The sequence below is a fragment of the Desmodus rotundus genome, chromosome 9, assembly GCF_022682495.2.
Source record: "Desmodus rotundus isolate HL8 chromosome 9, HLdesRot8A.1, whole genome shotgun sequence".
NCBI lineage: Eukaryota > Metazoa > Chordata > Mammalia > Chiroptera > Phyllostomidae > Desmodus > Desmodus rotundus.
This window is the reverse complement of record NC_071395.1, coordinates 36,613,558-36,637,807: the sequence shown is the minus strand read 5'-3', so window position 1 is coordinate 36,637,807 and position 24,250 is coordinate 36,613,558. Positions and strand designations below refer to the sequence as shown.

The 24,250-nt window shown below is 59.0% G+C and overlaps 2 protein-coding genes across 3 annotated transcripts; both read left to right on the top strand.

Annotated features, from left to right (window-relative positions):
• Positions 1-644: 644 nt before the first annotated feature.
• On the top strand, positions 645-14,561 carry SHC2 (SHC adaptor protein 2). The gene is made up of 13 exons (XM_024568705.4): positions 645-1,437; positions 4,006-4,076; positions 4,504-4,564; positions 4,755-4,874; positions 5,239-5,292; positions 5,423-5,474; positions 5,565-5,691; positions 7,101-7,263; positions 7,901-7,958; positions 8,450-8,593; positions 9,897-10,204; positions 12,148-12,281; positions 13,787-14,561. The coding sequence occupies exons 1-12, from the start codon at positions 964-966 to the stop codon at positions 12,274-12,276; spliced, it is 1,761 nt and encodes a 586-aa protein (XP_024424473.3). The 5' UTR covers positions 645-963; the 3' UTR covers positions 12,277-12,281; positions 13,787-14,561.
• A 4,596-nt stretch (positions 14,562-19,157) lies between these two features.
• On the top strand, positions 19,158-22,740 carry C2CD4C (C2 calcium dependent domain containing 4C). 2 transcript variants are annotated; one of them, XM_045202546.2, is made up of 2 exons: positions 19,158-19,306; positions 19,865-22,740. In XM_045202546.2, exons 1-2 carry the CDS (start codon positions 19,167-19,169, stop codon positions 21,150-21,152), a joined length of 1,428 nt encoding a protein of 475 aa, XP_045058481.2. In that variant the 5' UTR covers positions 19,158-19,166; the 3' UTR covers positions 21,153-22,740. The 2 variants fall into 2 exon arrangements, with proteins under 2 accessions (XP_045058481.2, XP_053786467.1); XM_053930492.2 differs by having other exon boundaries at positions 19,839-22,740.
• Positions 22,741-24,250: the final 1,510 nt, after the last annotated feature.

Sequence of the window (24,250 nt, the reverse complement as noted above, 5' to 3'; positions counted from 1 at the left end):
GCTCCAAGGGCCTCGCCCCTCTTTCCTCACCTGCCTGCGCGCTTCGGCCCCCTCCTTTTGTTTTCCAGCAGTCAGCCCTGCCTGGGGTGGGGCCGGCGGGGGACTAGGAAGCTGGGTCCTGGAGTGACGGTGACATCCAGCTACCCCGTAGAGAAGGAATCAAGCCTTGAGGCCTGGGTGGGGACGAAGACGCTGGGGCCGGAGGGGCCGTTAGGCCTGGGAGGCTGAGGCCCACGGGCTCAGTGGGCTTGTTGCCGGGCAGGGCTCCTCTGAAATGGAGGAGCCCATGACTCTCCAGCCCATGTCCCTGGCTTACAGCCTGGGAAACTGAGGCCCAGGGAAAGGCAGCAGAGTAGGAACTAGGCTTCGCCCTGAGCCTCCCCACCTCCCAGACTCAGCCAGCCCACGCCGGCACTCCCGGGTCCCGGTCTCCGCAGTGTGCCTGCACACCCCTGCCCCTCTCTGGGTCTCAGTTTCCACACCAGGGCCTGAGTTTTCAAGTATCTTCCGGCTGGAACAATGGGAATGAGGGGGCTGATTTTGGGATTAGGGGTCTCTTCCCTGACCGGGCCTCCGCTCCTCTCCAGGCCTCAGTTCCTCCACCAGTCAGAGGAAGGAAGGGGGGGGGTCATTTTTGTCTCTCCACCTCTGTCATTCCAGGAACTTGGTGGACGGGCGGGGGGCGAAGTAGGGGATCCGTGTCCAGGTCCTGGGTTGGAAACACCTCCCTCCCTGGCTGCTCGATCCGAGTCAGCTCCGTGCCCTCGGCGGGCCTCAGTTTCCCCAGCCAGGCGCCGGGTTGCCGAAGGCCGGGGTCCCAGGGGCGCAGCCCCCCGCGGCTGCGCGCTGGGCCGGGCGGATGACATCACCGGGCCGGGGGCGGGGAGGGAACGAGAAGGAGACAGAGGGCCTCCTCCGCTCCAGGCTCAGCGCCCGGTCGGGCTCCGTCCGGCGGCCGCGGCCATGACGCAGGGTCCGGGCGGGCGCGCGCCCCCCGCACCTCCTGCGCCCCCGGAGCCCGAGGCGCCCACCACCTTCTGCGCGCTGCTGCCGCGCATGCCGCAATGGAAGTTTGCGGCTCCGGCCGGCTTCCTGGGCCGTGGCCCGGCTGCGTCGCGGGCGGCGGGGGGCGCGGGGGCCGCGGGAGGCGCCGATCCCCAGCCTGAGCAGGCCAGCACGGCTAGCGTCCCTGCTCTGGCGGCCGCGGTCCTGGGTGCCTGCGAGCCGCGCTGCGCCGCGCCCTGCCCCCTGCCGGCTCTCAGCCGCTGCCGGACTGCCGGGACGCGGGGGTCTCGGGGCACGCGGGGGGCTGCCGGACCCTCAGACTCCGTCGCCGACGAGTGGATCCGCAAAGGCAGCTTCATCCACAAGCCGGCGCACGGCTGGCTACACCCAGACGCCAGGGTCCGGGGGCCGGGGGTCTCCTACATCGTTCGGGTGAGTGCGCTGGCCAGGACCGCTGGGATGCCATCCTCGGACCCTCTAGCCTGGGGACTGGGGCTCCCTTCCCTCACTTCCCTGAGCCCCGGACCCTGAGAACCAGGTATCTCCTCTCCATCCTTCCATCTCTCCCCACCACTCTGGACCCCCACCTCCAGCCAGAGCTCTGCTGGGCGCCCCCAGCCGGGAAGCGCTGGGGTCTGGGTTCCCAAGGCGTCACGTGACTAGAGGCGGGGAAAGGGCTGCAGGTGGGTGGGGGACACGCATGCGCAGGTTAAGCATTCCCCTCCCCATTCGGGTTGCGCAGGAGTGTCTGGACAGTGGGAACGAGGGGGGGGGGGCTTCCTGCTACCCAGAACCCCATTTAAAGCTCCTTCACAGACGACAGAATCGGAACCTGCCGAGACCTTGGCCTGAGGCGGGGGCGGGGGCTCCCGGGAAAGGGTATCTGCAAACGGGCGGCGTCCAGCCAGACCTCAGGATTGGAGATGTGAGACTGGGGACCTCGAACATTGTGTAAAAGGATGGGTCTTTATCCTAGTTTTTTATTATAAACCTTTCAAACATGCGGAAAAGCTGGACGATTGGAACGCCTGTGCGCCTGCAACCATGACTATTAAAATGTCTGGAGGCAATTTATCCCTGTGTAGAGTTTGGTGAACCCCTGGGAGGCTGTCAGCGCGTGACCTTCGCTGTTAGATGCTTGCGCTTGGCCTCGCGAGCTAGCTGTCCTGCACACCCACAGTCCGCCCTTTCATGTACGAAAATTACCAGGTATCCCAGAGTGTCATTGGCCATCTGAGGGAATTCACATCTCTGCTGGCCTGTTGGTTACCAGCACCCTGGAAATTGATGTGTTTGCGATTAGTTGTGCCTTTGCTGCTTTACCACAGTCCCCTCGTCCAGTACTGTGTAGTAGTGCAGTACTGCAATACTTCCCCTCAGATTCATGTCCGTTGAACCTGCGAATGTAGCCTTATTTGGAAACAGGGTCTTTGTAGATGTAGTCAAGTTAAAATGAGGTCATCCTGGAGTGTGGGTGGGGGGCGACTCTAATGCAATGACAGGTGTCATTATAAGAAGAGGGACATCTGGACACAGACATTTAGGGAGAAGGCCAAGTGAAGATGGATGCAGACACTGGACGGATGTGTCTGCAAGCCAAGGATTGCTGGCCACCACCACTGGGAGCTGGATGAGACAAGAAATAGCCCTCCACGAAGCCTTCAGTTGGAATGCGGCCTGGCTAACACCTTGACTTTGGACATCTGGCCTCCAGAACTAGAGAGACTACATCCCTGTTGTTTTAAGCTGCCTGGTTTATAGTGCTTTGTTACAGCCGCCCCAGGAAAGTAAAGCATTGGTTAAGGTGACATTTCTCCCTGGTAAAGTTACCATTTGTTTCCTTTGTGATTAACACGTATCTGTGGGGCGTACTGTTTTTCTTGGTCAGACTGTGGAATTGAGGGGCTACACACATAGAGTGCAGTGTGTGAGCAGGTCTCAGGTGCGCCACCTGGTGCCCTGCTGGCCGGCACCCCCGCAGCACCCCCACCCTCCAGCTTCCATCACCGTAGTTCACCTTAAAAACTGCGGTAAAATTCACACAACAAATTAAGCCATCAATCATCCTGAAGTGTACAATTCCGTGGCATTTAGAACATTCACAAGGTTGTACAACCATCACCACTCTCTAGCTCCAGAATATTCCATCTCCCCGATGGGAAGCCCTGTCCCCGTGAGCAGTCATCCCCGTCAGACTCCCCGCCCCCCACTCCCTCCAGCCCTGGCGACCACAAACCCACTCTCTTGTCTCTGCGGATTGGCCTGTTCTGGACGTTTCATGTCAGTGGGATCATGTGACAGACGCTGCCACGTGGCTCTCCAGTTGTACCAGTTCATTTCCCAGCAGCCTGGCATTTGGAAGGGTGGTTATGGCCATCATTTGGTCCTCGTGCCCCTGCCCTTGGCAACTGCAGGAGCTGCCCAGGAACTCTGCTGGCTGTTTCCCACTCCTCTGATGCTCGGCATTGTCTCTTGAAGATTCCGAATTACTTTTCCATGGAAATGGTGGTCCAGGCAGAAGTCCACGTGCTTTTCCTGTAAAGGATAACAGATAGTCAGCATTTTGGGCTTCACAGGCCAGGCGGTCTCTGTCCTGCCTGTTTGCAGGCCCTGTGCTGGGCTCTGGGATGCAGAGGTGGGCAAGATGACGCCATCCTGGTTCTCCGGGATGCAGCAGAGCAGAAAAAGAATGAGCAGGTAGTTAAGTGAGCCTGGAGGAATCAATGGACTTCTGTGGAACAGCTTATGTAGAGTCAGGGCAGCCGGCTCTGAGGAGGTGACGCTGAGTCTGAAGATGAGGAGGAATCAGTTCAAAATAGACTGGGGGGACAGCAGGTGCAAAGGCCCCGAGGTTGCTGGCTGGACATTGCCAAGGACAGAGGGAAGGACTGGAACCCAGTGGTTCAGGAGAGAAGGGTGAAGAGCTCAGCTGCCAGTCCCAGCTGGGCTCCTCTGCTGGGTCTGTGGGCTCTCCCCACTCACCCCCCTTTCTTCCCGTAGTACATGGGCTGCATTGAGGTCCTACGCTCCATGCGCTCCCTGGACTTCAGCACTCGTACCCAGGTTACCAGGTGAGCCTCCCAGACCGGGCTGTGGAAGGTGGGAGGGGACGAGGGTCCGGGAAGCTGATCTCATTGGCTCTGCTCTGAGTAGAGGTCCTCCTCTCAATGCCTGTGGCCACCAGAAGTTGGGTCTGAGTTTAGGGGCTGTGTTGGCTTCACCGAATCTGGACCCACAGGGGGAGACAGGTGATGGGGGTATCTGCCAGATGGCTGGGAGCACCCCCCTTCTATGACTCTATCCCCTCCTCCTCTCCCCAGGTACCCCAGAACTCCTCCCCCTCTCATCCCTCCCCTCCTCTGAGCCTCTCCCCACCTCAGGGTCCACTGCACCCCTTTCTCAGCCCATCACCCTCTGACCTGCCACCCTCCTCTGAGCTCCTGCCCCTCCCCACACTCCTCTCCTCCAAGCTCTCTAAGCACCCCCATCCCCCCACAGGGAAGCCATCAACCGGCTCCATGAGGCTGTGCCTGGAGTCCGGGGCTCCTGGAAAAAGAAGGTTGGTGAGGGGTTTGTGGTCCTCGAATAGGGCTGGTGGGGACACCTTGGCCACCTTCGGACCCTGCCCAGCTGGAGCCTCTCTGCAATCCCATCCCACCAGGCCCCCACCCTTTGCTGCCCTTCCAAGACCCCACCCTACGGCCCTCTGCCCCCTCAGGCCCCCCACCCTGTGGCCCTCTGCCCCTCAGGCCCCCAACAAGGCGCTGGCCTCCATCCTGGGCAAGAGCAACCTGCGCTTCGCCGGCATGAGCATTGCTGTTAGCATCTCTACTGATGGCCTCAACCTCTCCGTGCCTGCCACGCGCCAGGTGAGGGCCACATGGTGGGCGAGGGCAGCGTGGCCTGTCCTCAGCCCCAGAAGGGCAGCTCTGTGGGCTCACACGAGGTGCAGCCTGGAGGGACGGGGGGTGCGGGGCTTCATGTGATGTGTTCACTTGGAGACAAACTGAGACCCCGCCCTGGAGCCCCGGGGGAAGTGGCCGCTGCCCTCACAGCGCCCCACAGCTGTCACTGGGGGTGCTCTTGGCATCCAGTGTGTCTCTGTCTGTCTGTGCATCCCTGTTTCTGCCTCCCCCACCCCCAGTCCCCTCCCTGTGGCCCTGGCCTAGTGCCTGCCTGAGCCTCGGGTCCCTGACCCCAGGACAGCTGTGACCTGGTGTGTTTCTCTGACAGGTCATTGCCAACCACCACATGCAGTCCATCTCCTTCGCGTCAGGCGGTGACACGGTAAGGGGCTGGGCGGATGGGCTTGGGCTCCTCTGTTGCCTGCCTTTCTGGAGGTGGACAGCCAGGAATCTGGGCCAGTGGGCCCAGGCAGGTCCAGCTGGCCCCTTCCACCTGCCCCCTCTCTCCCCAGGACATGACGGATTATGTGGCCTATGTCGCTAAGGACCCCATCAACCAGAGAGGTGAGGCCCAGTGGGTGGGGTAGGGGGGCCCTGTGTAGAGTGTGCCAGCTGCCAGGCCACACTGATGCTGTGTCACCAAATGACCCCCAGCCTGCCACATCCTGGAGTGCTGCGAGGGCCTCGCCCAGAGCGTCATCAGCACTGTGGGCCAAGCCTTTGAGCTGCGCTTCAAACAGTACCTGCACAGCCCCCCCAAGGTTGTCGTCCCCCCTGAAAGGTACCAGCTCTCACCTGCTCCTCCTGGGCTTGGGTCCACTGTGTCCCCCCTCCCTGTGAGCTAGCTCATCACAGCTGCCAGGATCCCCATTCCCTGGGCTATAAGACGTGGATAAAGACAGTGGCTACTCGCTGGGTCGAGGTGAGGATTCAGGAGCCAGTCAACGCTGTCATCACCATCACTAGCGTGGGTCAACGCCGCTGCACAGGGCCACACGGTCAGAGTTTTGCAATGTTGTGGCGGGACTGCTTGTCGTGGCTGTCCTGTGTGGAAGCAGCTGCGGAGGGCGCTAAAGCTACGGGCGGCCCTGGTGCCAGCAAAGCTGTATTTATAGACACCGAATCTGAATTTCGTTAACTTTCACCATGCTGCCAATTTTTGTTCTTTGGATGTTTTCTTAACCATTTAAAAGTGGTATGGCTCCTGGGCTGACCCCTGATCTCAGCTACTTAAGTTAATTGTTAGACATTCAATAAGCACATGATAAGAATTCGAAGTGCAGCAGGAGGCCCTTCCTCAGGGTGAGGTGGCCTTTCTCATGGGTTTGCATGTCTGTCACCTACACATTGTGGGTTTAACCCGCTATGGCTGAAACAATAGCACCCGGAGCTGCCCCGCCTCCACGGCCAAGTGGTCCTGCTCTGCTGCCCAAACTGGAACCTTCGGTTAGTTCCGACTGAGGGGCAGACAGTGGCCTACACCATTTTGCTCTTAGGAACCATGCTTACCTGGAAGATCACCTGTGGGGTAAATTCCTACAGGTGTGACCACAGGGCAAGGTGGCGAGGGCATTTTTTTTTTAAAGATTTGTATTTATTTATTTTTAAAGAGAGGAAGGGAGGGAGGAAGAGAGGAAGAGAAACACAGATGTGCAAGAGATACATCTATAGATTGCCTCTCCCACACCCCCAACTGGGGACCTGGCTTGCAATTCAGGCGTGTGCCCTGACTGGGAATTGAACTGGAGACCTTCCGGTTCACAGGCCAGCCTCAATCCACTGAGCCACGCCAGCCAGGGAGTGAGGGCATTTTAAATGCCAAGGGTGTTCCACCCTAAGGCACGGCAGGCATCTTGGTCCTGGGTGCAAGTCTGGTGTGTTCTGGCTGTCTGGCCAGGCCAGAAGCGGGTGGAAAGGAGCAGGGACCAGCTTCTCTGAGGGCCTGTGGTAGCTACGCTGTGTCCCATTTTACAGACGAGGGAAGAGAAGCACAGCGCCCGGCAAGCATTTCCTGGGCAAAAGCTCAGCTCATAGGAGGTGGGGTCAGAGTCCCCTTGGGCCTGGCTTTTTCCACCCACCCTTCAAAGCTCAAGTCCCAAGGCCTTGGCGTCCCTTGGGTGCCCTTGTTCCTTCTGCCCCGTGTGCTGGGGCCACCCGCTGCCTGTGCTTCCCCTTGCTGTCTGTCACCAGGCTGACCGGGTTGGAGGAGTCGGCATGGGGGGATGAGGAGGACTCAGAACACAATTACTACAACAGCATCCCAGGCAAGGAGCCGCCCCTGGGCGGGCTGGTGGACTCCAGGCTCACCTTGACACAACCCTGCGCCCTTGGGGCCCTAGGAGCCCTCAGCCAGGTCAGCCCTGTGGACTCGCGGGGGAGGGATGGTGGAAGCTGTCCCCAGGTGCTCATTTCTAGGGCCTTGTCCCTAGCTTTTCCTCCTGCTCCTGTTCTCAATCCTAGAGTAGGGTCTCTCGTACCCCCTACTCTTCCTTCCTTCCCCAAACTGCACGGATCTGCTCCACCCTGTTCTAGACACTCCAGATGTGATTCCCACCCTCAGACATTGAGGAAATAATCCCATCCATGACTTAATCAGTGCTGTGAAAAGGGCTGACGAGGCAGGTAACGAGTGCACAAAAGGGAGACCGACTTGTCAGTGGTCAGGAGGGCTTTCCTGAGGAAGCAGTGTTCGGGCTGGGTGCTGACGGGTGAACAGGAGTTGCCCAGGAGAGCAGGGCAGGGAAGGAAGGAACAGTATGTGGTGCTGGGTGCAGGAGACGGCCTATGAAGCTATAGCAGAGGTGGGCGGTGGGTGCGAAGCTGGGCCTGGTGGGTGCCCGGCAGTTAGAGAGCCAGGGCTAGGGGGAGATGGTAGGGGGTGTGAACTGAGCCTCCCATCTGACTTATGTCTGCAGTGATTTAGGTGTTTGGGTAGGAATACTGGCAAGGGGCTTGCACATCGCAGGAGGGACCCTCACTCTTTTTTCCAGGGAGCATCTCCTCCTCGAAGAGACACCCGAGGCCTGCATTGGGAGCTGGGCCCCTCAGGTAGGGTAGGATGCCCTGGGGCCACAGGGCTGCCCTGGCCCCTCCCCCACTGGGTGCCGGGGTCCCCCTTCACAGATTCTCTTCCTGCCCCCTTTCACGTTCACCTGCAAGACTGTATTCGCAAGCTCTTAAGAGATGTGACAGCACCAGTTTCTTTTTTCTTTTTCCGAGATTTTTGGCTTCTTTTGAAACTGGAAAGCTCTGACCCCCTGGGCCACCTTCCTGCCTGGCAGATGGGGACAGGCTGGGTGGGTGGCTGTCCCCTCCCTAGGTATGGGCCTCTGGTGTCCGACCACCACTGGCTGGGCTTTTTTGGTGTTTTTCACTCTTGATGGTGCTGCTCAAATGGGCATGAGGCTTCCTTCCTGGAGGGAGACAGGTGTGGGTGGGGCTTCTAGGTGGGGTCCTACGCTGCCCCTCCCTGCCCCCTAGGGCCTCTGTGTTCCCCTGGCTCCCCCAGCTGACTTTATTACCCCTCCTGCCCTCCCCAGCCCCACCAGGGGATGGCTACGTGCAGGCGGATGCCCAGGGCCCCCGTGATTACGAGGACCACCTGTACGTCAACACACAGGGTCTCGACACACTGGAGCTTCTGCAGCCCGAGGACAGCCCCAAGAAGGATCTGTTCGACATGCGTATGTGGGGGCAAGTCAGTCTGAGGGGGGAGGCCACCTGTGGTCCTGATAGGGGAGGTCCAGCCTCCTCCCCTGGGACTTTTCCCCTTGGGACTTCCCAAGTTGATGTGGGTGGGGTGGGGAAGTCTGTTTTCTATGGAACTCCCTAGTCTGATAGGGGAGGCTCAGCGTCCCCCTCTGTGGGATTCCTTGGTCTAGGGGTAACCCAGCTTTCTCTCTATGGGGGTCCCCAGTCAGATGCGAGGGGCCTAGTTCATACCTTGAAAGAGTGGCTAGTGTAATGGGGGAGGCTCAGGCCCGTCTTCTCTGCGGGGCTCCTCAGTCCGTCGGGGAAGGCCTTGCTCCCTTCTGCAGGACCTCCCCAGTCTGAGGAGGGAATTTGAACTCCATCCTCATTTGACTCCATGGTCTGAGGGAGGAGGCCCAAAACCCTTCTTAAGGAATCCCAGCCTGATGGGGGAGGCACCGTCTTCTCTTGGGGGGCCCTAGCCCGATGAGGGAGTCCTGATCCAGATCCTGACAGAGTGACTAGCTGACGGTAGAGCTCCTTCCTTCCTTCTCTCTGGGCCTCAGTATGGTGGAGGAGGTTTGTGTCCGAAATGCCTTCTCATTTCTCACATCAGTTCCGCCCTCTTCCACAGCACTGTGTGAGTGTTGGCTCCGTCCTGGCCAGGCAAGGTGGTTCCCCTCCCTCAGGACACCTCCCTACATGGAGGTCCCTGAGAACCGCTGGAAATTTCTTCCTTTACAACATTTGCAGAGCCCAGCTCCCTGCCGCCCGACTACTGGGTAGCTGACCATTGCAGGGATGACACGCAGTAGCACTTACTGAGCACCGGTGGTGCTCCGGGCCCTGGACTGAGAGCCGGCCCCACTGGCCTGTCACAGCCGTCCTCCAGTGGGGAAGGTGCTGGGTGTGAGTGAGTTCCTCGTGAGGCGGGCTGACCCCCTCTGGTGACCACAGGAGCCCCTGTGGACAGAGTTGCTGCCTGCCAGGCTCCCGTTAGCACACACGGTGCACACCCAGCACACATGCAGCACACAGGAGTACACCTTGCACACAACGTACTCAGCACACCTGCACACCGAGTGCACAGCATGCACACCCAGCTCACGATTGGCCTGCACACAGAATGCAAGACAATGACCCACTGTGGGCTTAGTGCAGGTTGGGGGTATGGTAGGTGCTCAGTCAGAGTTGCCCAGGGCCCGAGGGTGGGTCCCTCCTCCTGTCCAGACCCCTTCCTTCCCAGTAGGAGGCAGCTGCCCACCTCCTGCCTCCCCACCGCGTCCTCCCCTTCAGGACCCTTTGAGGATGCTCTGAAGCTGCACGAGTGCTCTGTGGCAGCGGGCGCGGTGGCTCCCCTTCCTTTGGAGGACCAGTGGCCCAGTCCCCCCACCCGCAGGGCCCCCATCGCCCCCACAGAGGAGCAGCTGCGGCAGGAGCCTTGGTACCACGGCCAGATGAGCCGTCGGGCGGCGGAGAAACTGCTGCGAGCCGACGGGGACTTCCTCGTGCGCGATAGCGTCACCAACCCCGGGCAGTATGTGCTCACGGGCATGCACGCGGGGCAGCCCAAGCACCTGCTGCTTGTGGACCCTGAGGGCGTGGTAAGGAGGCCGCGGGGCGGGGCTAGGGTGTGGGGCGGGGACAGGGGCCCGACCAAGGGGGCTGGGTGGGGAGAGTGGGGGGCTAAAGGGGTGGGGAGGTACTAGGAGGGCAAGGCCTAGCCGGGTTTGGGAGCCGGTCGTGGGTGGGGCTGAAGTAATAGCGGGTGGAGTGGGCACCCCCCGCTCTGCCCAGGGTGCCCATCTTCTTAGTGCCCTTAGGTTTAATGAAGTATTTTCCGGACTACAAAGCCCTTTATGGTTACAGATCCTATTCCGTTTACTAGGTACTTTAGAATTACAAACTGTTTTCCAGTTCAAGAATTTTGGGGTTTACAAAGTATTTCCCAGGTTATAAGGCATTATGTGGTCACCAAACCTTTTCCAATTTCAAGCTCTTTCAGGGTTTACAAAGTATCATATTTCAACAATTGTCAGGTGCACTTTTTTCACATTCTGTTATCACTAATGCATCTCACAAATAGTGATGTCTTTGATAAATATGGCTTTTTTCGTTTCTCATGTATTTCAGGGTTCCCAACACATTTTTCGGTTGATAAGAGTCTTAGGGTCTGCAAGTTACGGAATGCTTCAGCCCTCTGACACCCACTTTGCTTTCCTCTCATCTCTGAGGTCTGGGTGGTTTTTTTTACCCATCAGTCACATCTTTGAACAGCACCATTATTTAACTGGGAGGCTCCCCCTGCCCCCAGCCATCATGAAGAAATGGTGATGCACCTAACAGCTGCTTGGAGTCCATGAGATTTGGTCTTTGACATTTCCTAAAGCATTTTAGACGTTACAATACATTTTCCGATTTACAAGCAGCTCTAGGGTTTGTGAAGTATTTTCCGGTGTCCAAGGGCCTTGGGCTTACAGGTCATTTCCCAGGTGAGAAGGTGCTTGGGGGTGTTGAAAGCCTCTGAGTTTACCAACCGCTCTTACCCGTCCAGCCCTCAGAGCTGTCCTCGGTGGACTCCTCATCTCTTTGTACGGGGCGCACTCAGGTGGAAGGTGGCTGTGTGGCTGTGCCCAGAAATGTGCATTTAAGCCTGCCGTCCAAGGGACACATGCCCAGCGAGCCCAGCATCACGCACAAAGTGTCTGGCAGCGGGGGGCCAGGGAGTCTCTGTGCTGTCCCCATGTCTACCACACAGTGATGCTCAGATTTTCTCATTCTGAGATGCAGATGGTTTGGGGATCTGGTGATTCTGATTTTTGGATCTGTGTCTCTGATATTCCAGGAGGGTATTCATTTCCTAGGGCTGCCCTACCCAATGACCACAAACGGGGCATCTTAAAACAACAGAGATTTATTCTCTCTCAGCTCTGGAGGCCAGACGTCTGAAAGCAAGGTGCTGGCGGGGCGAGTTCCTTCCGAGGCTCTGAGGGAGAGTCTGTTCCTGACCCGACCCCGGCTTCTCGTGGTCTCCAGCAGTTCTTGCTGTTCCCTGGCCTGTTGACACATCACTCCGATCGCTGCCCGCATCTCCTCATAGATTTCCTTGTGTCTCTGTGTCCAACTTGTTCACTTCTTTTAAGGACACGAGTCAGTGGATTCAGGGACACCTGGGTAACCCAGGATGAGCTCATCTCTGGAACCTTCACTTAATCACATCGGCAAAGATGCTTTTTCCAAATACGTTCCCATTCACAGCTTCTAGGGGTTAGGACATAGATATGACTTTTGGGGGCCGCTATTCAACCTGCTAGGGAGCATAGCCTCAGAATCCTGGTGGCTTGGGGCCTGTGTCCATACCTAGTTGTGGAATTCTGAGGCCAACTCTGTGAGTCTTGGATCCAGTGATTCTTACACTTGGTGTGCATCAGAGCCACCAGGAGGCTTGTGCAAATGTAGGTCCCAATTCAGCAGGTCTGGGACTGGCCTGAGTTTGTTCGCTGACAAGCTGCTGGTGATGCTGATGCTGAGGCCTCTGGCCCTGCAGGTGCGGACGAAGGACGTGCTATTCGAGAGCATCAGCCACCTGATCGACTATCACCTGCAGAACGGGCAGCCCATCGTGGCTGCTGAGAGCGAGCTGCACTTGCGTGGCGTGGTCAAGCGGGAGCCCTGAGCCAGGTGTGTGGTTGGCCCTGCTGACTTCTGGCAATTGCCCATTTGCCACACGTGTCATTCTAAAAACTAAGAATCCACATGCCACACGATTCACCCGTTACAGCAGACACATCAGTAGTTTTTAGTATCTTCATAGAGTTGTGTAGTATCCCCCTGTCTAATTCCAGAACATTCCATCACCCCCGAAAGAAGCCCTGTCCCCCATCCATTCCCCAGCCCCTGAAAACCACTTCCTGTCTCTGTGGATGTGCCCGTTCTGGACCTGTCACATACATGGAATCACACACTGTGTAGCCTTTTGTGTCTGGTGTCTCTCACTGAGTGTCATGTGTTCAAGGTCCCTCCACGCTGTAGTGAGTGCCGGCGCTTTGTGGCTGAGGAGTATTTCAGTGTGTGGGTGGCCACATTGTATTTATCCATTCATCTGCTGATGGGCGCTTGGGTGTTTCCATGTTTTGGCCACTGTGAGCATATGTGAACAGGTTTTCGTGTGGATGTGTGTTTTCATTGCCCTCGGGTGAGTCTGTACCTAGGAATGGAATGGCTGAGTTATTATGGTGACTCTGTTTAATTGGTGATAGAAATCTCCAGAAGGAGGCAGCGTTTGGCTACGCTGGAATAGGGACCAGTGCGGCCTGGGCCCAGCGGGGCTGGTGTGTCAGGTGGGGTGGGTGAGATGAGAAGGTGAACTCTTGGTCTTGATGCTGGGGAGTGAGAGGAGGGTTTTGAGTGGGGGAGGGACAGGCAGGTATAGGACCTCTCTGGTAAGAGAGGAGGGCTCTGGGGTGAAGTGGGGGTTAGTCCAAGCAGGAGAGGACATGGGACTCCAGGATCTGGGAGCTGGGACCTGGGCTTAGGGAGGGAGAGACCTCAGGAGAAGGGGACTGTGGAATTTTCCCAAGAGCTGAGCAGGGGGAGCTTCTGGGCCTGGTTGGGCTTCTCTCCTGTCCTCATCACAATGGTCTCCTTCCTGCCTCTCCCCCACTCAGTGCAGCCTTCCCCATGGCCCCAGACAGGCCTGGCTGCTGGCAGAGGTGGGGTTCCCAGTCTGGGAAGGGTTTCACGGGTTGGGGTGGTCCTATGGAACACCTGAAGTGCTCTGGGGCTGTGTGTTTGCACACACAACCTGCTCCCCTTCTGACCCCGAAGTTGTTGGTAGCCTGAGAAATAACCACGATGGCATTTATCATAGTTGCTAATGCAGCTGTGTCCAAGGACGGTGCTCACCTCCTCCCACATCTCCACTGACTCCCATGAGGTTCTGAGACAGGCACTGTTATCAGCATTCTCATTTTGCAGAAGAAACAGCACAGAGAGGTTAAGACACTACTCCAGGTCACTCAGCAAGAACATGAGGGAGTCAGGACTTGAACCCGGGTCCCTGAGCCTAAGTCTCCTTGCTGAGTCACTTTACTGTAGTGTAACTGAGGTTTGGAGCATCTGGTACTTGAACCCGGGTCTCTGGTTGCTGTCTCAGCTGACCTTGACTTTTCTGCTTTCTCCTCCAGGTGGTGGTTCTCACTCCGGGCTCCTGTCCCTGTTCCCCAGACGTCCTTGTTGTGGCCTTACAGCCTTTCTCAGGACCCTGGTCAGACCTAACCGCCGCTGCCTCTCCTTCCTCCACATGGGCCTCAAATCTCACTTCTCCAGCCCCCTCTTGGCTGGGCCAGGTCAATCATGCCAGGAAATGGGGGCCCAAGACCCCTCTCTCCCACCAAGCCCCCTGCCTCCTCCCTTCTGCCTGAAGTGAGGTTGTACGTACCAAAGACAGAACCGTTTCTCGCCTTTAACGAAAATATATCAAAAAGCAGCCCTTGGTGTCCTGGTGAGGGCCTGGCGGGGCTGGGTTTCAGCTCATGTCTCTGGAAGGGGGAGGTTCCCAGGTCGCTGGCATGGAGCTGGAGTCCTGTCCTGGCCGGGCTCAGTGTTCCCACCTAAAAAGAATCGGTGCCTAGTTTTTGAGGGTGAATTGAGGTGCTTTGGGTCCTCAGGCCAGGACACCTGCTGATGTGGAAATGGGGGGCAGCCTTGGGAGCACTGACCTGGACTGGACATTTGGAATCTGTTTGTAATTAAATCTGGGAATGACCATAAGGAGCACGAGCCCACTGCACATTAAAGGGCCCTCTTCGGTGGTGGGGGCGGGGGGCCGAAATCAGTTTCCCCAGTGGAAAGCCACGTGGCACCAGATTTGGCCTCCTGGGGGCTGGAAGAGGTGGGGGCCCTGGAGCCTGGAGATGGAGAGAAGGGAGCTGCCTGTGGGTGTACACCTAGTGGGGGGTGTTTGTAAGGGGGTCTGATCTCCCAGAATCCGCCAACATCTCTCAGAACCTCTATTTTTAGAGATAAAGTATACCCTAACTCCTCTATTAAATACACCTTGAGTTTTCTTTGGAAACACCTAGTTACCAAATGCTACAAACCTCTATCTTGAGATACCCTGATGTAGCTAACAAAAAACTTGGGTTTTTTTTCAAGTTTCCCCTAACTTGCCCCTAAACATGGCCTGACCTGTCAGCGATCCCAACTTCTTTCCTCCCTGTTTCCTTGAGATGCCTCCATTGCCCTCAAAGCCCCTACTTACCCGGATGGATGCCCGGCTTCCTCTGGCACCCGATGTCTGTCGTCCAGAATTTCCTGCACGTGGGTTCTGAGACTCCCTCCCAGAGACACCTCCTCTCTCCCGGGACTGTCCTCTAGTTCCTCCCCAAAATGCAGAGGCATCTCTTCCACAGATGTCCCCAGCCCTCCCCACACCTCTTCAGGGCCACGTCCCTGCTCAGGGCCTGGGCCTCTGGGGAGGGTTTGTGTTTTCCCTTCAGTCCGCCGGCCGCGGGGACCCAATAAGGGTGTGGGGAGTAAAGGCCACTCTGCTCTGCCCGCAACGAGGGGCGAAACCATCAGAAGCTAGAGTCAGAAGGGGACTCTGATGCCATGTCTCTTCAGAGACATGGAGACTGAGCCACCAGTCCATCCATCCGTCCATCCATCCATCCATCCACTCACTCATCCACCCCCCACTCATCTATTATTCATCTCATTCATCCGTCCACCCATACGCCCCCTCCGCCTGCATCCTGAGATCCTTGAATTGCCTTTGTTGAATTTCTCTTATTTGCCAGAAGCTCTGGTGGGTAAGGAGGATGCAACAGTGAGTGAGACATACCTGTCCTCACGGAATTAACAGTCAAACGACCTTAATCAGCAAATCACCACAGAGTGTCTAATGGCGACTGTGAGAAGGGGAGACTCTTGGAGCTCAGAGATCCCAGGATGCCCTGGCAGCTTCTCTGTGGGAATGACGCAGGGGCTTTGATCTGGAGGTTGAGTGGGACAGAGTCTTGGGTGGCGGAGCGTCATTTGCAAAGGCCCTGTGATGTGCGGAGCACAGCCTGCTCAGGGGCAGAAGGATGGCCAGTGGCTGGAGGTGAAATCAGGGGTGGTGGAGTGGACACGGTGGAGGTGAGGCTGGGTGACAGGGAGAGCTGCTAGGGACTTTTTAAGCAAACGAGGAATATGCTGTGGGGTCAGGATAAGAATGGGCATGGCTGAGAGAAGGCACGGGGGCTGGGCCAAGGAGTGTCAAGAAGTGTCAGATTCCAGAGATCTGTACGCTAGAGAGGGGTCCCAATGCCATTCATTCATTCATTCATTCATTCATAGCCCTGAGTCCTCCAAGGCCCAGTGCCTCACCTTCAAAGTCTCACCTAGCACCCCCTCTGGGCATGTGCTAAGAACTGTACAAACTCAGGGTGCTCAGATTCTCCCCACCTTAAAGGTGAGGAAATGGAGGCTCAGAGGGGTCAGGGGGCTTCCCAAGGCCACACCACTGGGAGGAAGCAGAGCTGGGGTTTGAACCTCATTACCTTCCTGTTCTTGCTCCCCGACCCAGGAAAGCCAGGGCTGGGAGTCCCGGGGGTGACAGGAGCTGGGAGCCTGGCTCTAGATGGGTTTCCGCATTGTCTCCAGCCTGCCCTACCTGTAGTTATTCAGCCAGCAAATGCTCCCGACCCCATTCTCACCCTCGGAGGGCCCTGGGGTGGGAGGTCGTAGAGATGTTCGTTCAAGTTCTGCGGTGCACCCTTGGAGCAGTTGTTTCCCTTCCCGGAACTGGGCACTCTGCAGCATCAGGCTATTCCCCCACGCCTCAGTTTCCGTATCTAGAAAATAGGGATGATGCCCCTCCAGTGTGTCGTGGGCCTGGGTCCTTCTTGACAGCGTGCAGACATGCCTTCCCTCCTCTCTCCCAAAGGAGAAGACAGCGCAGAGCCCAGAGCCGCTCGGGCCCCAGGTGGCGCCTCAGGCCTGGCGCTGGGCTCTCGGGCTCTTTGTCTTTGAGCCACGCCTGTCTGCCGGTGCCACAGGGAGCAGCCCGTGACTCAGGCCTGGATCCTGGGAGGCACCACCTTCCTGTGTGTTCTCTGAGACCTGCCACTTTGTCCTTTCCGTATAGGGTGTCCTGGGGGTGGGGGAGAGGGTGAGGACTTGTGGGGGGGGGTGGGGAGATGATGACCAAGACCACCCAGCATGAAGTGGCATGACTTAGGGGCGATGAGGCTGATGGGTACCATCTGGGCCCCCTCCCCAGCTTGGGCCTGCAGCCTGCAGCCTCCATATCTCTGGTTCCAGGGAGGCTACAGCTCAGGGTTTGGGGGTGTCCTGCGGGGCTGCCACACCCACCTATCAGCCCTAGGGCTCTGCAGAGGAGGCAGAAGGTTTTGCTGACATGGAGAGGTTCCTGTTTGTAGCCAAAGCCTGTGGCCTCCCTGCCTCCGCCCCCTTCAGGGTGGGCTCTGTGGTAGCCCACAGGGCAGGTTTCTGGGACCTATCCCCAAGTACTCAGTTTCCTCAGCCCCCCAAATGTGATGGGGTAGGGGAGTGGGGGTGGGGCTTATGGCTGAGCTAGGCTGTGGTGTGGTCAAGGTGCTGGGATTCACTTTGAGGCCGGGCAAGGCCTGCCCTGGCTGAGTCTGTTTCCTGGCCAGTAGTAGCCTTCCTGATGACCAACACTTCCATCGCACATATTTAGGGCCTGTTGTAAGCATTTTGCAAATAGTAACGCTGATGTGTGATGCCCACGGACCACCGAGGAGACCAAGGCAGAGAGGTTTGGACCCTTGCTGGAAGTCAGAAAGCAGGAAGTGTTGGTACCAGGATTTGAAACCCTGATGGAGCAGCTCCAGATCTGTGTCCGAATTACTTAGCACAGGAGGGACCAGCACAGAATAAGCTCACTGCCTCCTCTCCCAACCCAGCTGGGAGGAGAAAGCTTGCCCCCAGCTGGGCAAGGGTGAATGGGGATTGAAACCCCCAATTCTTAGGTCGGCCTGGCACTGCCCCTCCTTGCAGATTCTAGCCAGTCACTTCCCTTTCCTGGGTCCCATTGTCCCTGGTGGGGCAATGGAGGAAGGTGGCTGAGGCCCCTGAGGGCCCCGCTGTGGAAAAGAGCGCTGTTCCAGGAGTCATCCTTCCTACACTCTGTTCACTCGTCCTGCCGGTTTTCATTAAAGACCCCAGCGTCTTGCGGACACCAAAGGGCTAAGACCACAGTCACTCTTCCTACTGCAGCTCCAGGACCCGCAGGCCAGTGGAATCACCCAAGTACTTGCCCTGGGGCAGTCTTCTTGGGGTCCAGCGGGCTCTGCCAGGCTGTGCCGTGGGGGCTGGCCCAGGCAGTGGTGAGGTGATACGTTCATTGAACCTGCCTCCTCGGTCAAGCTGTGTGGCCTTGCTGGATTGCCCCAACACAAAGGGGGCCTCCGCGTTTGCTGGGTGAGCAAAGCTGTGGCAGGCCTCTTACAGTCATGGTCCCCTCTGAGCCTCGCTGTCCCCATGGGGACGGTGGGACTCCCACCTCACTCCGAGGTCCGGTGGATGTGTTGGAGGGGCAGCCTCCATCTGGCCAAGTTATCTTGCTGGCTCCTCACAAACTGAGACTGGACTTGGGACTAGTCAGCTTTAGGCCCCAGAAGGGGAAACTGAGGCTGAGAGGGAGGGCAAAGAGTGAGGAAGCAGGAGGGTTGGTGCTGGCAGATCACAAGGCAGGGGTGTGGGTTCCCAGAGGGACCCCAAGATCTTAGGAGCTGCAGGGCCTGGGACTGATTGCCTTGGTTTCTCCATCTGTGTGGACCGGCCGGTGCTCCCCCCCTCTCCTCCAATCACATCTTCCTGCCACGATTCTTATTTACCTCTCTGTTGCATCAGTCCCCTGGGATGCATCACCAAGTGGGTGCTACATCCTTGGTCACAGCTGTGTCCCCAGCGTCTGGGTCATTGTCCAGCATCCAGTAGGTGCTCAATAAACGTCTGTCCATAAAATGGAGGAGCAGCCCCCTCCCTGGCTGCTGGCGTAGCTGCCCTGAGTAACGCGCATTCACCAGGAGGAGCGGGCTGAGGGGCTGGGTCCTTATTTCTAGAAGGAAACCCTCACATTCCTCATATATAAACGGGGGACAGGGTTGGGGGGGGAGGGCGTTAGGGCCTGGCACCGAGAAAGCCTCGATAGTAAATTTAGCTGCAGTTATTATTATTACTATGCCTTTATTCATCATCGTAAGTCAGGAAAGCTGCTCGCGGCAAGCCTGGGTCTGCTCCCCTCCCCAAGTGAACAGAGGCGGGGGTTTGGGGTTTCTGCTCCCCCTGCCCTCCTATCCCCAAGCACGAGCGCTAGGGGTGGTCGTCAGCAAACCGCGACCACCGGCGCACTCCCACCTCCTCTTGTCAGCCCCCTTGGTCCCCGCGAGGATCCTGGCCGCGACCGACCCCGGGGCGGCGCGGGGGTGTGCCGCGAGGCCTGGGGGCGGGGGCGGGGGCGGCAGCGGCGGCGGTACTAGGGAGAATACGGCGGCGCGGCAGCCGGGCTGGGCGGTTTCCCGCCGCGGCCGGTGAATGAGTCCGACTGCGCTGCTGCTGCCGCCGCCCTTGTGGAAGCTGCGGCCGCATCCCCCCAGCCCCAGCCCCGGAGCTTCGCGCCGAGACCCCGGCGAGTCAGCGGAACAGCCTCAGCCTCGGGCCACCACCCCGGGCAGGTGAGTTTAGGGACCTTGCCAGGTTCCGCGGGGGCTGCTAGGACCCCACCCCCACCCCAAGCTGAGTTAACAGGGGGTGGGGGAGACCGAGGGGAGGGTCAGGGGGCTGCGCCGTAGGTCCCCAGACTCCAGTCCTCTCCCTTCCTCCACCCCGCTTTTCTGGACCCTCAGCCTAGGGAGAAGCCACAGGTGGGTGGGAGCCCGAGGGGGGGCGGAGCTGGGACACCTGGGGGTCCACCCACACCCTGAGGTGTCGTCCTGTAGACGGAGCGTGAAACCCTTTAAAAAGCGCTTTGAGATCCTCCGAACAGGGGTGGGGGCGGGAGAGGGGCCACTCTCCCTTGGGAGCTACCCTGGACTCAGAACAGCACCCCCCACCCACCTCTTTGGCTTCGCCTGGGTGTTTGGAAGTTCAGCGCGATCCCTCTGGGGAGGGGAGGGGCGAGCCCTCCCCGCCCCCGTTCCGGCTCCCCCAGAGAGGTGCCGGGAACCCCTCTTTCAGCCCCCCCTCCCCCTGCATGTGGGCCTGCAGCTCCTGGCCCCTGCCTCTCTTCCCAGACTCTGCAGAGCCCCTCCCAGCCTGCTGCCTGCTGCCCCCATGAAGAAAACCAACATGTGGTTTCTGGAGCGGCTGCGGGGGTCCGGGGAGAACGGTGCTGCTGGGGGCGAGGCCTCCAAGGGGCCCCTGTACAGCAACGTGCTCACGCCCGACAAGATTCCTGACTTCTTCATCCCCCCCAAGCTTCCGGCCAGCCCCGCGGAGCCTGAGGGGCCGGGCGAGCTGGGCCCGGCCGCGGAGCAGAACGCAGCCTCTGCCTCGCCCCGCCGAGCCCCCCGGAGCCCTCGGCTGCCCGCCAAGCTGGCAGCTGAGAGCAAGAGCCTGCTGAAGGCGGCCACCCGGCACGTGATCCAGATTGAGAGCGCCGAGGACTGGCCGGCGGAGGAGGCCGCCACCAACTCCGACCCCCAGGCCCAGGGTGCCATGTCCCTGCCCTCGGTGCCCAAGGCCCAGACGTCCTATGGCTTCACCACGCTGGCCGAGAGCCCCCACACGCGGCGCAAGGAGTCTCTGTTCCACAGCGAGCACGGGGCCCTGGCCCAGGTGGGCTCCCCTGGAGCCCGGCGCCGCCGTGGGGGTGTCAAGGCTAATGGGGGCGATGGGGTGTCCAGGGAGGCCGGCGGGGCCCTCATGAGCCCCAGCCGCTACTTCAGTGGTGGGGAGAGTGATACGGGGTCCTCGGCGGAGTCCTCCCCGTTTGGGTCCCCTCTGCTCTCGCGCTCTGTGTCGCTGCTCAAAGGCTTCGCCCAGGACAGCCAGGCCAAGGTGAGCCAGCTCAAGCACTCCGTGGCGCGCCACGGCTCCCTGTCGGCCGACGACAGCACCCCGGACACCAGCCCCGGGGCTCGGCGCCGCCTGACTCGCAGGCCCACCCCGGAGCCCGGCTCGGAGCCAGGCCAGGTGCCCCGCGCGGAGCACGCGGTGCGCATGGGCACGCGGGGCAGCGTGCGGCTGCTGGCCGAGTATGAGGCGGCGCAGGCACGCCTGCGCGTGCGCCTGCTGGCTGCCGAGGGCCTATACGACCACCTCTGCGATGCCCGAAGCATCAACTGCTGCGTTGGCCTGTGCCTGGTCCCTGGAAAGCTCCAGAAGCAGCGCAGCACCATCATTAAGAACAGCCGCCACCCCATCTTCAATGAGGACTTCTTTTTCGATGGCCTCGGGCCGGCCAGTGTCCGAAAACTGGCCCTCAGGATCAAGGTGGTCAACAAGGGTAGCAGCCTCAAGCGGGACACGCTGCTGGGGGAGAAAGAGCTGCCCCTGACCTCCCTGCTCCCCTTTTTGTAAAGGCCCCTTGCTTTCCACCCTCTGTCCCTCCCGCAGGTGCCAAGGGGACATCCCACCTCCCCTCTGCACCCAGATTCTGAGAGGCAGAAGGCCAGTTGGCTGGGCCGGAGCCGGGGAGGGGGAGGCGGGTTTAAACTAAGGCGGGGCTGGGCCCTGATGCTGCAGCTGGGGCTTTCCTGGGTTGCTGGGTGGTGACCAGGATGCCATTTTTCAGGGATTAAGTTTTCTGAAGGAGAGAGAGGGGGGGCTGCCAGGTAAGAGAAGGCCATTTGCAGGGCTGAGCGTCCCCCTGTGCCCCAAGTTCCACACCCCTCGACGTGGTCTCACCCCTTTCAGAGTTCTGGAAAGGGGCTCTCAGGTGGCTGGGAATCTGCCAGGAGGTGGCCAAGGTGGATCGCAGACCTAGAGGTCTCCAGTCCCCAGGCTGAGCCGAATCTTTTGCTGTGTTGCTGCACGAGTGTCCTCCTCCCTGCGGCCGGCCAGCCTGACCCCAGAAAGCAGTGCCAGGCCCAGGGTTCTGCCCCCTGGGGCTCTGGGAGGCAGCAGGGCTGTGAAGCTCCTGGTGCAGGAAGTCCCCAAAGATGAAAATGGGAGCAGTACTTCCTCTTCTGTCCCTGCAGCCAGACGACCCTCCTGCGGGCTGTTTTCCTCCACCTTCCCTGCTTGCTTTTTGGGCACAGACCTGCTTGGCTTGTCCGCTGCACCTGCTTGGGACCTCCAGCCCTGCTGGAGCCTCCCTCCCCTGGAAGGTGGCACCCACAGAGCAGCCCCCATCCCTCCTAGGCTGCCACCCTGCCCCCTCCTGCCCAGCATCCTCTCCAGCTGGACACCAGGGAGTAATGCCCAGTGACTGATGGCCGTGGCTTTTACACCGCACGTGTAAATAGGCTTTGGTTAGGGTGGGTGGGACAAAGGGGCACGCAAAGGGGGTCCCCGGTTATGGCTTTTCACGCTGCTAGGTGGCTGCATGGGTCTGCTTGTGTCAGCATGTGGGTCCTTGAATGATTTCTGTGCAGGTTTTCCAGTTCAACGAAACAGAAACGGCACCGTTGGAGGCAGGGGCCAGCGAGGCCCGGCCAGCTCTGCCCCTTCACCTCTCCTGGGCTGCCTGCTGAGCGTGGGTGGGCCAGGGCAGCCCATTGGAATCCTGGGATGTCCCTCCCTGCCCCAACATTGTCCCCCCTGATTCTAGGTTTCCAAGTCCCACAAAGTGAGAGGCGAAGAAGCAGATTTCCCCTCAGTGCACCCTGCTGACTGAGATGGAGAGCTGGGGTCCCTTTTCGTGCCCCCCTATGGTCTCCATCCTGTGCCTGCTCCTTCATGCTCCTGATTCTGCCTTCATAGGGGCTCCCCCCTTCACTCTAGAACCTGGGGACCACCAGGGCCAGGCTTGTGGGCCAAAGAGGTGATGGAGGACCCTGCATAGATGCTTGGAGCTCACACCCCTCCCCTTCTCTCTGCCCTGACCTTGCCTTTCCTCTGCTTTCCCTCTGCCCGCCCCCCCATAGGCCCCTGCACTGTTTCATTTCTTTGTGTTCGAAGTTGACTGTGGGTGAACCTCCCAAGTGTGTTTGTTTATAAATGCTGTTTTTAGTGCAATAAAGGTGTTTCGGGAATGCGGGGGTGGAGATCTGCCTTCTTTGCTGTTTAGTAATGAGAGGAATTTTGTCTTGAATTCCAAGGAGGGTGGCAGGAGCCTTCAAGGTCAGTGAAGTCCTCAACCCTTTCAGGCCCTCTGTTTGGGGTGGAGGCAAGGAAGCAGGATCGCACAGGGCGACGCGGTGGCGGCCCCCAAGCCCCGTTACAGCAACAGCAGACATTCACTCAGCAGGTGTCTGTGGGCGCTGCTCTTACCCGCTACGTGGGTGGCCTTCACAGCAGCCTCTCAGAAGGCCGCCCACGTCCTCATCTCACTAGTTGACGGCAGCCAGGACTCGAACCCGTGCCCTCACTGCAACCACCAAGGAGAGGATTGGCAGGATCTGTCCCTTCCCGGCTCTGTCCCCTGAGGAAGAAGGCTGGACATGTGGTGCCATCACTAATGGGAACCCCCCCTTGGATCCCATCAGCTGCCAAACAGGAGTGCCCCCTTCCCTGCCACTTCATTATCATCTGGCCTGCCCCAGCCCCTGTGATCAGACAGAAATCAGAAAGCAAGTGTTTCAGCTGGGTGGCCAGCCCCCGCCCTTTTGTCCCCCTTATGCTCCCCCAGGGCAGGCTGTGTCTCTCCCCAGCGCCCCCAGTTCAGGAGCGCATTCTCTGCTCTGACCCCAGGCCTTTTCCTTCTTCTGCCTTTATCCCCCTGGGGCCCAGACTGTCAGGGCTGTCTGAAGCCACCAGGAACCTTTGGGGGGAGGAGGGTTGGGGTCCTGAACAGCCCTCCACCTGCTGCCAGCTGCCAGATGAGCCACGCTAACAAGGCCTGGTCGGGACCCAGGATGTGTTGCCAGGGCAACCGGGTGCCTTCTCTCCTCTCCTCCACCAGCCACTCATCACTGGGCATCCTGTGTGCGCGCTTGTGGGATTGTGTGTCTGTGTGTGCGTGCACATGTGGACCATGTAAGTGTGCACGCACACAACAGTGTGCTTCTGCAAATGTGTAACCGTGTGTCTGCCTTAAGTACATGTGTTTGCATGCCGGTGTGGTGATGTGCGTGTGAGAGCGCAGTGGTCTTTGTTTGTGCACGGCGTCATAGTGCGGGCAAAGCCGTGCGAGTGCACGCATCCATACAGGTGTAGCCGTGTGTGTGTCGGCAAACGTGTACACTCGGGCTTGCACATCTGTACGCTTGCTTGTGCATGTGTTTTTCCATGTGTGTACCCTTGTACATGCACGCAGCCAAGTGGATGTGTGTGTTGCTATGTATCTGTGCACACATGTGTCACCATGTGTGTGCATGTGCGTGCTGTGGCTGCCCAGTGCCTCAGAATGCCCAAAAGGACATAATGGGACCAGTGGCTTAAGAAGCCCCCCTCCCTCCTCTGTCCATGCTGGCTCCTCACTGGGAACCCCCTTGCTTAACATCCTCTCACTCTGCCTTTGGGGCTCCACACACTGCCTTTCCTCTGGGCAGCCCCCCACCCTGGTGAGGTCAGAC